The sequence below is a fragment of the Protopterus annectens genome, chromosome 13.part0 (genome assembly GCF_019279795.1).
Source record: "Protopterus annectens isolate FY-2018-M chromosome 13.part0, PAN1.0, whole genome shotgun sequence".
NCBI classification, from domain to species: Eukaryota; Metazoa; Chordata; order Ceratodontiformes; family Protopteridae; genus Protopterus; species Protopterus annectens.
The window spans coordinates 565,018,330-565,032,290 of NC_056747.1; the positions used below are offsets into that span (position 1 = coordinate 565,018,330).

Here is a 13,961-nt window from a genome sequence, read left to right on the forward strand (position 1 = left end):
GTAATTTAGCGTGATTCCTAGATGAGAGCAGAGAAGTAATGTGGTGTCTTTTGCTTTCAGTAGTAGATGCTTGGTGGTGGTCATTAGGAGCCAGTCGTCCAGATACAGAAACGCTCGGAATTCTAGATGTCTCAAGTGAACCATGACTACTGCCATATACTTGATGAACACTCTGGGGGCTGTAGTGAGACCAAAAGGGCAGAGCCCAAAAATCAGTAGTGACTGGCTCCCAGCCGAAAGTGCAGATGACTCCTGGATGACCTGTCCATTTTTATGTGGTAGAGCATATCCTGGAGATCTATACAGCACATCCAATCATCTTTTCCCAGAAAAGGCATTCTTTTCCCAGGAATATTGACTGCATTGTTACCATCCAGAACTTTGATTTTCTTACTGATTTGTTTAATCTGCTGAGATCCAGTATGGGTCTCCAGTCCCTTGTTTTCTTTGGCACTAAAAAGAACCTTGAGTAAGTTGCAGATCCCATTTGGTCTGCAGGGACTGTTTGGATGACTCTTTTTTCTAGCAACTTTTGAATTTCTAGAGCTGCCTGTTCCCTCTGTCTGGGTAGAATATCTGGGATGTTCTTTATGTTTGTGACAGGGAAGGAAAATCGTACAGAGTAACCTCTGGATTCAATACTTTGTACTCACTTGTTTTTTTATTTCCAGCCAGGCTTCTGGGTACAAAGATAAATGACCCCCAACTGCCTCCAGAGCAGGACAGATGGGCCTCCCTTCAGAAGCGCTAAAAGGGCCTACCACAGAATGAATCCCTGTTGCCCTGATTCTGCAGACCCCCTCTGCCATGTGGACAGCATCTCCCATTACGACTTCCCCCTCTGTCTTGAAAAGCTGTCTGGGATTTTCAGAACAACATTTTTCCTCCCTTTTGACCTTTTGGATAAGGTCTAGATTGAAGGTAGAGAAAAATGGACTCCTACGACAGAGTTTTTCCTTCTTGCTCACACATGGTTAGTGTGTCTTTGACTTTCACACCGAACAAGGATGAGCCATTGAAGGGGGCATTTATAAAGAAAGATTTAAAGGGCTCCACAAAGTTATACAAGCACATCCAGGAATGTCTCCTCAGGGAAATTCCTAAACCCGCTACTCTACTTGCTCCATCTGCTGCATAAGAAATGAGCCTCATTGAGAAGTTAACCACAGTGCTTAAGGTGGAGAGCTGAGAGGAAACTTTGTCTGATACCCCTGCAGCTGCTGTACCTTGGAGAGCATCTCTTAGCTTCTTTAGGAGATCTCTTTGTAGCCTAGTAAAGTGCGTCATATAATTCAGTGATCTGAGTGCAAAAGTTGCTGAATAGAACATATGAATCTCATATCTATCCATTGTACGAAACTCCTTGTTCGGCAGATGGACAGATGAGGATGTCTCAGAAAGTAGTAACCAAACACTCGCACCATCACAAATTAATAGATCAAGCCAAGATCCGGTGCAATGAAGGTTATCCAAAGTAGGCACAGTAAGCAAGTAGCAGTTGATAAAGTAATACGGGTTTATTATTTAATAAGTAAGCCTCCAACAACGAACATCAACGACCAACAAACAAATTCCTTTAGATATAAAGTGCAAACATTAAGCGCTTCGCTCACACCGGGAGACCTCTTCAGAATAACTTTACAAAAATCAAGTTTGCCTTATATACATCTTGCTCTGCCTCATTAATCAATTAGTTTGTCAATTAACTAAATTGCTGCTGCATTACAATCTTATTAAAGCAAAGTTAACTAAGTGAAATTTTCTTTGGCTTGAATGAAATAAAATAAAGTCCTGCTTAACTTAATAAAAAATTCCTACTGAGTAATGATTACATTCAATAGGACATTCACATAAAACAACACATTTATATTTGTATTTATACAATAAAAATTTTAGAAGAAAAAGCAAAAAATGCAAGTAGCTAATAAACAACACTTCTATGCCACTTGCTTCATTGTATAAGCCCTATCTGTATAGTGTCTCATGTGGACAAACACTGGTATTGTCAGTTAACATACATTATTCCTTCCAAGAAAAAACATGCAGATATAATAGCCCCTTTTCTTTTTGCCAAAGAAAATTTCACTTAGTTAACTTTGCTTTAATAAGATTGTAATGCAGCAGCAATTTAGTTAATTGACAAACTAATTGATTAATGAGGCAGAGCAAGATGTATATAAGGCAAACTTGATTTTTGTAAAGTTATTCTGAAGAGGTCTCCCGGTGTGAAGACGAAAGCGCTTAATGTTTGCACTTTATATCTAAAGGAATTTGTTTGTTGGTCGTTGATGTTCGTTGTTGGAGGCTTACTTATTAAATAATAAACCCGTATTACTTTATCAACTGCTACTTGCTTACTGTGCCTACTTTAGATAACCTTCATTGCACCGGATCTTGGCTTGATCTATGTCTCAGAAAGTTCCTTTTTGGTGTCTGCTGCTGCCACCATAGCATCTACTGGAATGCCCTTAGTAGGGATATCTTTATCTGAAGGTGCTGTGATAAACTTGTTTGGTCTCTGAGGAACTGGTTCCACTGTGTCTGAAGACTCCCATGCCTTTCGACTAACTAATTCCATGAGCTCGTCGAAAGGCAGACAACATAATTGGCAGAAGGGTGAAACCCAAAGGCTTTCAGGTATACAGATTCCTCCTCAGAAGGGTTGAAGAACTTCCAGCCACCTCTCTGCTTAAGGTTTTCCAGGATGTCTGCAAAGGAGACATCCTCAGAGGGTGACTGTGGGGACCCTTCTGACTCATCGAGGTCTGTATCAGGGGTGACTGACTCCTCTGGGGAGTCTAAATGCTTCCTCTTACAAAGTTTATTACAAGGGACCTCTTCAGAAGGGTATTCTGGAGAGGTTACAGAAGAGGAGGGTTCACCCAATGGGGTATCCTGAGGCCTAGGGTGTCCGCGTGTCTGTGGATGGTGTGGTGCCAAGACAGATGTCAGTGCTTTTGGGGGAAGAATGTCCGGACCTAAGAGAGGAGCTGACTGTGGAGACAGCACTCTCATCATCTCGAAAGCCCCCCTCCCCTGATCCATCGATACCTCCGGCTCCAAAGAGCCAGAAGGGATCCCTGGGACCAAGGGAGTTGACTCTGAGGCCGATGTAGGAGCTGAGCTCACCCGCGCTGAAGCCCCGAGAGGCAAGTTCGGATCCGACAAATGTCCGATCCAACTCCCCTCCCCGGACCCGACCAGAAGGCATCTGCTCCTAGACTTCTAGAATTCAGATGGAACAGAGGATGTCAGAGCAGAAGTCGGACCTGAAGAACCTGGAGTAGGTCTTGGCGCCAATGGTTCCACTACGATAGGTTCCAGACATTCCGGAAATGAGGTCCTAAGTCTGCTCAGAGGAGGACTCGATGTTGAAGGGGAGGTCCTTTTCAGCTCCAAATCCCTCTGGATTTCAGCCGATAGAAGTTTAGCCAGTGCCGGTGTCCTTAAAAGTCTGCACACCACCTGATCCACATCATCATCAGAAATACTCCTGGAGGACCAAGAGGAGGGGGCAGGAGATCTGACCAGTTGTAGAACAGGTGACCTTAAAATAGGGGCCACCAATACTAATTCTGGGGACCGGCGCCGTAATTCAAATTCTATCGGCTCCGATACTGAAGGTGCCGATGATGAAGATTTATCGGGACCAACAAACTTCGGGTCCGGAGAAATAACTTTGGTCAGCTTTTTGCTGGCTCCACTTGGCCAGAAGATTACCTTTTCCCAGATTTGTTAGACTTGGATGAAGGAGACTTGGTCAGTTTCAAAGTGCCCTGACCCTCTTCTAATGCTTCAGTGAAGGGGGACTTCAGTAAATCTCTCACAATAAGCTTGTTCTTCCTTTCAAGAAGCACTCTGGAACTAAAGGAGTGGTAAATGGAACAGCTTTTTTGCAGATGCAAACCCCTAAGAGACAATATACATAAATAGTGTGTCCACCTGTGATGGACATTTTCTGGTTACACTTCACACACTTTTTAAACCCAGAGGGTTTGGTTTCTTTATGTTCCTTAGACATAATCAGTCTACTAACAGACAAGTATAAGAAAAAGTGTACAGACTACTGAACAGTCTAATAGACAAATCCAAGTTATGACTATACTATATATAAAACTTTTTTTTTTTTGTAAACAAGACAAAAAAACTTAGCAGTTACGGGAAAGGGTGGCAGTTCTCTAATTGAAACACAGCTGTCTAGTCAAAAAGGGAGGGGAGAAGGGGAGAGGATAGCCCTCTAACTTAAACAGGCAACAGCAGCCCTCTAACTCAAACAAGCTGTCGATTTTCGTAAGGAATAAGTCACAGGAGTGATAATCTTTACAACAGTCTCTTTTAGAGTCTAAATTAAACGAGTGTGTAAAAGACAAGGTAGAGGAGAGAAAGAAAACCCTCTAACTAAAAACGAGTTTTAAACAGTAAATTTAAGCCGGGATAGGGAGTAACACAGGCCTAGTGAAGAAAAAACGACAACCAGAAAAGCAAAGCAGAAGAGCGGATTCTCTAAACTAACAGAATTATTGCTAAAAAGGTAATAGTCTAATCTTTAAACAGCAAAAGCACCAAATATATCAATAGTAAGAAGAAAAAATTTCCAACTTAGCCAGAGCCAAAATGGAAGTACCTGATCTTTTTAATGGCAAACAAGATCTGGAGAGCTTTACCAGGGCATGATGGGGATAGGGATACAGCCACGAGCCAGTGGAAGACCTCGAGTTTTGTATACGGCTGAGTCGGAACCAAGGATCGGTTCCAAACCCAACCAGTGAAGAATGAAGGTGAGATAGGATAACATCACATCATCTGATTTAGGGACCTAAATCTCAACAGAAACATAAGGACGTGTTGAAGGTGCAGGTATGTGTTTCACCCTTCTTGGGGACACTTTTCCCATCCATGTGAAGGAGAGTTCTTTCCTGCATTTATTCAAGCAGAACCTTGACCAGTGGATGGGGAGCTGAAACTACACTCCTAGTCTACACCCATGTCTCCACTAGATACGTAAGCATGTAATGATCTTCCCAAGAAAATATACCTTCCACAAAACTTTTCGGAACTATTACCCATCAAATTTTATTTTGAGAATCTTGGCTAGGTGTAAAACGGCCCCTTGGGTTGTTATTTAGCTTAGTATTCTGCCATGATACTTGATTTTATTTAAGTACAATAGTAATTAACTAGGTGAAAAAATATTCTTTTACTTAAAAATGCATATTGGTTTGCATTCCCTTATTTTGTTGATGTCAACCTATCATGTTAATACTATTGATATGTTAAAAAGTGCCTCCAATTATTTCTAGATATGCCCAGTTCATGGGAGTGGGGACTGGATGACGTGCACTGAAGCAGAGCACAATTTATTTTGGGTCTATATTGGATAAACGAACACTTAAATTTTAGAATCTCTAAAGGTTGACCTTTAGAGATCGAACAGTTAAAGTGTTTGAATATCTTTAAAAATTACAAAAAAAAAATAAAATAAAACAAAAAAAAATAAAGGGTGTAAGCAGGGGGGGCAAGCCCCCCTGCACCTCCGCTACTTAAATATACCAACTCCAAGATCACGTTACAGTGTAGGGAATGGGAAATGTCCCGATGTAGTGAGATCCTATCTCGCCTACATTCTTGACAGATGGGCTCGGAGCCGAAAATCGGCTCCGACTCGGCCTATATCAAAGCACAAAGTCTCTTATTGGCTGGGCCAACCTCCTATCCCAGGATGCACCACACCCAAACCCCCAGATCTTGTTTGCCGCTTCTGTAGTAATGACGTGGTCTCAACTTGGCTGTGGCTAAGTACCCTTCTTTTTTTTATCTTTTAGGATAATTTTTGCTTTAGCTTTAAAATTTCATTACCAAACAGCTATTTTGATAGCTTTTTCTAACTTGTGATTGATTGTGTTGTTTGTTTCTGGTTGTGGTGTGATTCCTTTTGTTTGGTGGGCTAGGCCCGTTTGAGTTAGAGGGCCTTTGCCCTATCTCTTTGAGCATTTTAGTTAGAGCTCTCCCCCCCCTTCCCTTCCTTGTGTTTTGGTTGATTGTGATTATGTCTACTAAGGAAAGAGAACATAAGCCGTCCGGCTTCAAAAAATGTTCTAAATGTGGCTATAAAATGTCCTTAACAGATGGCCATGCCATCTGTGTGTATTGCTTAGGGGCTATACACATGCAAGAGTCTTGCAGTGTTTGCTGTGCTTTTTCCTCTCGTGTTAATGGAGAGGAAAAATAAGCTGATTTTAAGAGGTTTAATAAGACCTGCCTTTGAGGAGGCTATTTCTTCCCCCTCTTCCAAGCCCAGGAAAAAGAAGTCTTTGGCTCCGATAAGCCCGTCGGAGCCACCAGAGAAAAGAGCCAAATCCTTGTCCTCTTCCTCGGCTCCACTGCCTTCAGAGCCACAGGAAATAGGATTCATGTTAGGGTCATCTTCCTCAGCTCTATTGGTCTCGGAGCCACAGGATAGGGACCTCGAAACCGAGTTTGCCTCGGCTCCATTGGCTTTGGAGCCGCAGGTGAAAATTTCGGCTCCAGGGTCGGCTCCTGAACCGTCGGAGCCGAGGGGCATCTTGGTGCTGGTCGACTCCTCCTCGGCTCTGACTCTTATGGAGCCGATTAGGAGTCGACATCCTAGTGTTACCTCGGAGCCGATAGGAAGAGTTTCTCGGCCCCCGTCTGTTTCCTCCAGGTCCTCCAGACTTTCAGACTCGGATTTAGATAGGGTGGTCCAGAGGCTCCTTCAGTCACCTGTTTTATCCAAATTGTTTTCGGCGCCAGCCTTTTCGATACCATCCTTTCCTCCTCCGACAACCCTGGTGTCATCAGAGACGGAGCTCGCAGAGTCGGGTGAAGCCCCTGAGACGGTTCCGAGACCCACTGCTAGTCTGTCGGCACCGTCTTCAACTCCAACCCCTTCTGTTCCTTCCAGAGGTTTCGGCTCTCGGGTGTCCTCGGCCGAGCCCGAGGGGGATTTGTCGGGGCCTCTTCTTTCGGCACCAAGTCCCCCACTTGGTGCCTCTGCTAGGGGGACCCCGATGCTGGTCATGGTCTCGCAGCCGGGCCTTTCTTCAGATTCTGGTGGGCCCACCTTCGAGGCGATGAGGAGTGTGGTGGACAATTCTCCAGTGACTTCACCGGAATCTGCGACTCCTTCCTTGGACAGGGCGACTAGAGCCCCTGGTGCCCCCTTATCTTCGGACAGCGTGGCTCCGAGGCCTGAGGATTCCTCCATGTGTGGCCCCCCCTTTTCCGAGGAGCTTTCAGTGTCCTTGCCTGAAGAGCCACCCCAGAAATAATTGTGCAAGAGGAAGCACATAGACTCCCCGGATGAATCCGTCACCTCGGACACTGACCTTGATGATGCAGAAGGGTCCCCTAAGTCGTCCTCTGACGATGTCTCGTTCTCCGATGTCCTGGAGATCTTGAGACGGAGGGGCGACTGGCTGTCCAAAACCCCTTCCGCGGAGGAGTCGGTCTTCCTCAAGGCCTTCGGAGCCCAGCCCTCCGCCTCCTGGGTGTCTCCACCCTTCGATGAATTGCTGGACCTTATTTGTCAAAGGGTGTGGGAGCATCCTGATTCTGTGGAGCCAGTTCCCTCTCGCCCCAACAAACTTTTATCCGCACCCCCTGGTAAAGAATTCCTAACCAAGGGAGTTCCGGTAGATGCTATGGTGGTAGCATCTGCCACCCAGCAAGATGTGGCAGAGGCGTCTACGTCTATCCATCCTCCTAACAAGGAGTCCAGGAGGATGGATAGGTACGGGGAGCGTACCCTGACTTCAGCGACATTTACCTTGAGGTCGCTGAATTATTTGTGTCATTTTACGAGGCTCCAAAGGGATCTCATTAATGAGTTAGGGGATACCCTTTTGGGTAACGTGCCTGAGGCATTGACGCAGTCTGTCAACGCCCAGCTGTCTACCCTTTCGTCTATTATTAACTCGTCCATGAGGCTCATATCATATGCAGCCAAAGGGGCGAGTAGGGCAGCGAGTTCAGGCGTAGCCCTTAGGAGGCAAGCCTGGATGCGCTTGTGTCACTTTGCGGAGGCTTTCAGGTCTTCTTTCACCGATGCTCCATTCGACGGGTCTTCTCTTTTTGGACCCAAGGTGAAAGACACACTCACTAGATGCGAGCAGGAGGGCAAGACTTTGTCTGCCATTGGGGCCTGTTTTTCGCTCCCTTCGAGACCTTATCCCAAGGCTCAGAGGGGAGGAAAGATGTGGTTCAGGAAGTCCCAAAAGTCTTTCCCTGCCCATCAAAGTGACCCCCCTCACAGAGGCAGAGGAGGGGGGAACTATTCTGGAAGACGTCGTCCTAGAGGCGGCAGAGGCCCCCGCAACACAGGAGACCGCGAATCTTTTCGTGGTTCCTCCTTCCAGCATCCCTGAGGGACGGCCCGACTGTGCGTCTACAGAGCCAGTCGGGGGTCGATTTTCAGAGCATCCAAGGGCCTGGGGTTCCATTACCCAGGATCAGTGGGTGCTTCGTATCATCGCCGGAGGTTACACCATTCCCTTTATCCGTCCTCCTCCACCTTCAAGGAGAATCCTGGATGTACCACCCAGTCAGCGGGATCAAGCAGCAATAGAGGTCGCAAAGCTGCTCGAAAAGGGAGTCATCCAGCCAGTCCCCACAGACCAGACCGGATTAGGAACTTACTCAAGGTTATTTTTGGTGCCCAAAAAAACAGGGGACTTGAGACCCATCCTGGACCTCAGCCACCTAAACCGTTTCGTAAAAAAGTCCAAGTTCCGGATGGTCACGTTACAGTCCATTTTCCCATTGCTGGAAAAAGGAGTATTGATGTGCTCCATCGACCTCAAGGATGCTTACTATCATATCAAGATAAACCGAGCGTCCAGGATTCACTTATGCTTCCGTCTGGGAGCCAGTCACTTCCAGTTCCGGGCCCTGCCCTTTGGTCTCACCACAGCCCCCAGGGTGTTTACCAAATGTCTGGCAGTGGTGATGACTCACCTCAGATGTCTGGGATTCCAGGTGTTTCCGTATCTAGACGACTGGCTCCTCTCCACCCCCACCAGGCATTTCCTCACTCTAGCCGTGCGTGCCACCATCCAGTTGGGTCATTTGTTAGGAATCACATTCAACTGGGAAAAATCTGTATTGCTGCCATCACAGCATGTTGCCTTTATAGGCACAGAGCTAGACTCTGTAGAGATGCGAGCATTTCTACCAACACAGAGGACAAGGATATTACAGGACCAAGTACTAGCCTTGCTGCCCCGACAGAAAGCCCCAGCCAGGATGATTCTCTAGCTTTTAGGATCGATGGCCGCCTCCATTCTTCTAGTCCCTCTGGCAAGACTGCACATTCGAGTTCTTCAGTGGCTCCTGTCGACCCAGTGGTCATACCAAGAACTGCCGCTATCCCACCCGATTCTCCTTACAGAATCCTGACGACGGGATCTTCGGTGGTGGCTCCTCCCTTCCAACCTGAACCAAGGGAGGTCATTCTGTCCCCCCCTCCTGTTGCCACAGTGACCACGGATGCCTCCCAGATAGGGTGGGGGGGGGCATTATCTGGGCAAGATGGTCCAAGGCACATGGCAGGATCACGAAACCCACTTACACATCAATGTGCTGGAAATGAGGGCAATACTCCTAGTGTTGCAGGCACTGCACACCTTTCTTCCCAAGGGTACCATCGTGGTTCTCTCAGACAATATGTCAGTGGTCTGGTACCTAAACAAACGGGGAGGAATCAGGTCTTACCCCCTTTGCATAGAAGCCTTGAGAGTGTGGCAATGGGCGATCGCTTCCCAGAGGTTTCTGGTAGCTACGCACATTCGAGGGAAGTCTAATGTGATAGCAGACAGGCTGAGCAGAGTTATTCTGATGCCTCACGAGTGGTCCCTAAACAACCAAGTAGCGGCTCGCATTTTCTCTAAGTGGGGTTTTCCCTGCTGCGACCTTTTCGCCAGCCCCTAGAATGCGAAGTGCAGCAACTTCTTCTCCCTGATTCCTCCTCCAGGGGAGTCACCCAGGGACACTCTAGTCCACAATTGGACCTCCGGTCTACTCTACGCCTTCCCTCCAGTCCCTCTACTACCAAAGGTGATTCAGAAGGCGACCCGCTTGGGAAGCAGCATGATTCTGATCGCTCCACACTGGCACCGCCAAGTTTGGTTTCCCTTCCTCCGGAAGTATGCGGCTGAGGGTCCTTGGGTTCTGGATCCAATTCCAGACCTCCTGACCCTGCAGTTGGGTCAGCCCCATCCTTCTCTGCGGACTCTCAAGCTAGTGGCTTGGCTGCTCCACTTCCGACCTTAGTCAGACAGCATATCCTCTCGCCGCAGGTGGTCCGGATCCTGTCCTCTTCCCACAAGGCCTCCACTAAGGAGTTATATTCCAATAAATGGAAGAGGTTTGCCGTTTGGGCCCAGCGGCACAACCTTGACCCTCTGACAGCCCCGGTTTTGGCAATACTAGATTTTCTGGCAACACTTTTTCAAAAGGGTTCCGCTGTCTCCACACTTAAAGTACAATTGGCAGCTATTTCTAACTACCATGTTGCCTTTAAGCCCTCGCTCATGAGTCATAAATTGTGAAAGGCCTTCTTCAAGGGAGCTTGGTTACTTCGCCCCCCGGTGTCACAACCTGTATTGCCATGGGATCTCAGTGTGGTTCTAGGAGCCTTGACATCTCCTCTTTCGAGCCGGCGGCCACTTGTGACACAAAGTTCTTATCCTGGAAGACCGCCTTCTTGGTAGCTATTACATCAGCCAGAAGGGTTTCAGAGATTCAAGCCCTCTCTGTCAAAGCTCCTTATCTGATCTTTCATAAGGATAGAGTCTCTCTACGGTTGAACCCGTCATTCCTTCCTAAGGTTTCTTCTGCTCTTTGTCTGCAACAGTCTATACAGCTACCAGTTTTCTTTCCAAATTTTTCCGGCGAAGCAGAATACAGACTTCATCAGTTGGATGTGCATAAACAACTGAGGTTTTACCTAGACAGAACACAACAGCACAGGAAGTCAGACCAGTTGTTTGTGGTCTTTGCGGACAACAGAATTGGCAAAGCAGTAACTAAGTCCACTATTGCCAGATGGATCAGGGATTCTATTTCATTTATTTATACATCAACGGGGAGGGACCTTCCATTTCCAGTTAGAGCTCATTCTACTAGGGCCATGGCAACTTCAGTGGCCTTCCATGCCAGACTGTCTGTGGATGAAATATGTGCGGCAGCCACTTGGGCTTCTCCACATACCTTTATTTCTCATTACAAATTAGATGTGGCGACCAGGGATCGGGCGTCCTTTGGTTCCACAGTGCTCAGGAGTGTCTTCCAGTGAGCCTCCCAGGATAAAGGTGCTTGGGACGCTGTCCCATCTGTCAAGAATGTAGGCGAGATAGGATCTCACTACATCTTTTAGTTATGTACTTACCATAACGATAGATGTATGGGATCCATCTTGCCTACATTCTTACATACCCGCCCTCCTTCCCCCTACCTATTGGATCTGGAGGAAACTGTTGTTGAGGTTTCCAGGAAGTATTATTTGTCCTCTCCTGCCTTTGATTTCCTGGTTGGTTTGGTGCTTGTGGATGAGTTCTTTGTGGGGCAAACAAGATCTGGGGGGGTTGGGCGTGGTGCATCCTGGGATAGAGGGTTGGCCCAGCCAATAAGAGACTTTGTGCTTTAGTATAGAGCCCATCTGTCAAGAATGTAGGCGAGATGGATCTCATACATCTATTGTTATGGTAAGTACATAACTAAAAGTTTCCGCCCTGCCGTGCACTGAAGTGCGATCTCGGGAGTTGGTATATTTAAGTGGGGGGTGGGGGGGTGCAGGGGACTTGCCCCCCCCCCAAAAAAAACCCCCTTTCAGTTTACCTTTTTTTTCTTTCTATTACATTTTCGTCGATCTCTAACGGTTGACCTTCAGAGATTCGAACATTTAAGCGGTGGTCAATGTAATATAGACCCTTTATTTTTACTAGTATATTTTGCTGCTTTTTCTTGAACTACAATTCGGAGCTGCTTACACACGCGCACGGCACATAAATGGGTTCTCAGAAGTTCAAGTTGAGAGCACCGGCGTGAAATGAAGCAGAGAATCTGCGGGATTAGTAGAAAACACCCCAACATATAATCACAATTAAGAATGCCACCAAAGAAACCGGATCCTTCAGTCTTCACTGCGATGCGAGAGGTAACCTAGTGTGCTCAAAACAGAAGTAAAAGTAGTTACTGAGAAAATGATATCAGCAGCCCCGCTGAACACAGTTACCAGTAAATAAGAATTACCTAACTCCCCTCAACTGACAACAAATTATTGTCAACCATTCTGTTGGAGAATGAACAGACTACCTTTTTAAGAAAACACTCCCCTCATTTTTACAGTCTTTTAGCTACTGTTTTCTTGCGTCATTCTTATGCGACATTTGTAAGAGTAAATTGGAGGCGTGCATCGGTAGCAATGACCTTTTGAGTTTGTGGTTTAGCTTTTCAAGGTATTTTTAATATATAATATATTTGTATCGAAATTATGCGATGTCACCCACCAACGGGTAGAAGATACAGCAATGATATTTTATATGTTATCTGTTATAACATTGTATGTTTAAATGTTTGCTTACTGAAGTATTATTAAGTATTTTGCATTGCAGTCTGTTATTTTAGTTGTGTCTTTTACACTTCTCTGTCAGTGTAGTTTATTTACGATGCTCTGCTTGTTTTTTCGCTTTTTATTTTTGTGTGCTTGTGTATAGTTGATCCCTTAGTCTACCTGGTTACAAACAAATGCAGCCCCAGCGATGTTTAGGACAGGCAAAAAAAAAACTTCTCCTGATGTGGTGATATTCCATTCTCTTTTTTTTCCATCTTGTAACATTCTACTTGTTATCAAACACGCACTCTCCCCACATTTCTGTGCATGTTATACTAACGTGCTTTCTTTCAGACCTTCCCATCTACATTTATGTACTCCGCAGACCTGTGTAGTTTTCAACCATATCCTGCCATTGTCCACTCTGTGACATGTACCTGCATACTACTGTACCTGTCTGCTTTATTGGATCATTGCAGAAGCACCTGTGAAATAATTCAATTATTTTCAAGCCTGACCTATGTTGTCTGGTCCGCCTCGATTTAACCTGTGCCTTACCACTCAGATCTCAACCCTTTATGTTCTCCCTACCTCTTTCAGTGCACCTTTCATTTATTGTCTAAATCTGTGTTTTTATATTATGCATTCTGCTATTCTAGTTTCTTCAACAAGCGAAAATATTGTGAATCGAGTTCCTTATTTCTTCATTCATTGTGATGACATATTTTGCATTATGTTATGAAATGAAAGTGTTTAATATCCGTGGCCATGACATAATTTGTAACAACATTCTCATGGATATATTTATGTCTCTGAATCCTTGCTATGTTTGCCAAACAGCTGCATGTGTATGGTAATATGTGCTGTGTTAATTGTATGTATTTTTTTTTATATACTCACTGAAACTTTTCATTTCTTTTCAAGCTTACGTTGTAAATGGGGCTTGCCTAGTTTCACTTGACTGATTAACAATACCATTAAGTATTGATATGGTTAGTTACAACAGTAGAGCAATTAAGAGCTGCATGGTATACATAATCACCATATTTGTAATTGTTGAGTAGACCATACCTCATAATTATGTAGCCACAACTCCCACCCCATAAAAATTGCCTTAGGTTTGTCTTTTTGCAGATTTGACTTTACGTTTTTACCCCTTTGTCATTTTCTGGAAGTCTTTCCAAATCACCCACTATCCTTTTTAGGAAGTAGCAGTTCATGTTGTTCCCTAGACAAACCTCCTACTTTGTAACTTCAGAATGTGAATTCTTGTTATGCGTGTGTTTTCTGAAATGAGGTATTCAGGTGAACTCAACATTTTCCCTTGCCTTTTTTTCACATGACATACGTTTTAAGCTGTGCTGATACCTATTTGGCTTTTTTGCCATCTGGG

At 45.4% G+C, this 13,961-nt stretch overlaps 1 protein-coding gene across 2 annotated transcripts in view; it reads left to right on the plus strand.

The window, feature by feature from the left end:
• The first annotated feature begins 11,978 nt into the window (after nt 1-11,978).
• Nucleotides 11,979-13,961, plus strand: part of MRPS17 (mitochondrial ribosomal protein S17) — a 131,287-nt gene continuing 129,304 nt past the window's right edge. Inside the window, exon 1 of one of the 2 annotated variants that reach the window (XM_044054207.1) lies at nt 11,979-12,172. In XM_044054207.1, coding sequence (XP_043910142.1) covers nt 12,125-12,172 — 48 coding nt within the window. In that variant the 5' untranslated portion in view covers nt 11,979-12,124. Of the gene's footprint in view, nt 12,173-12,387; nt 12,474-13,961 lie in introns of those variants that run through there. The other variant, XM_044054208.1, reaches the window with a different exon arrangement.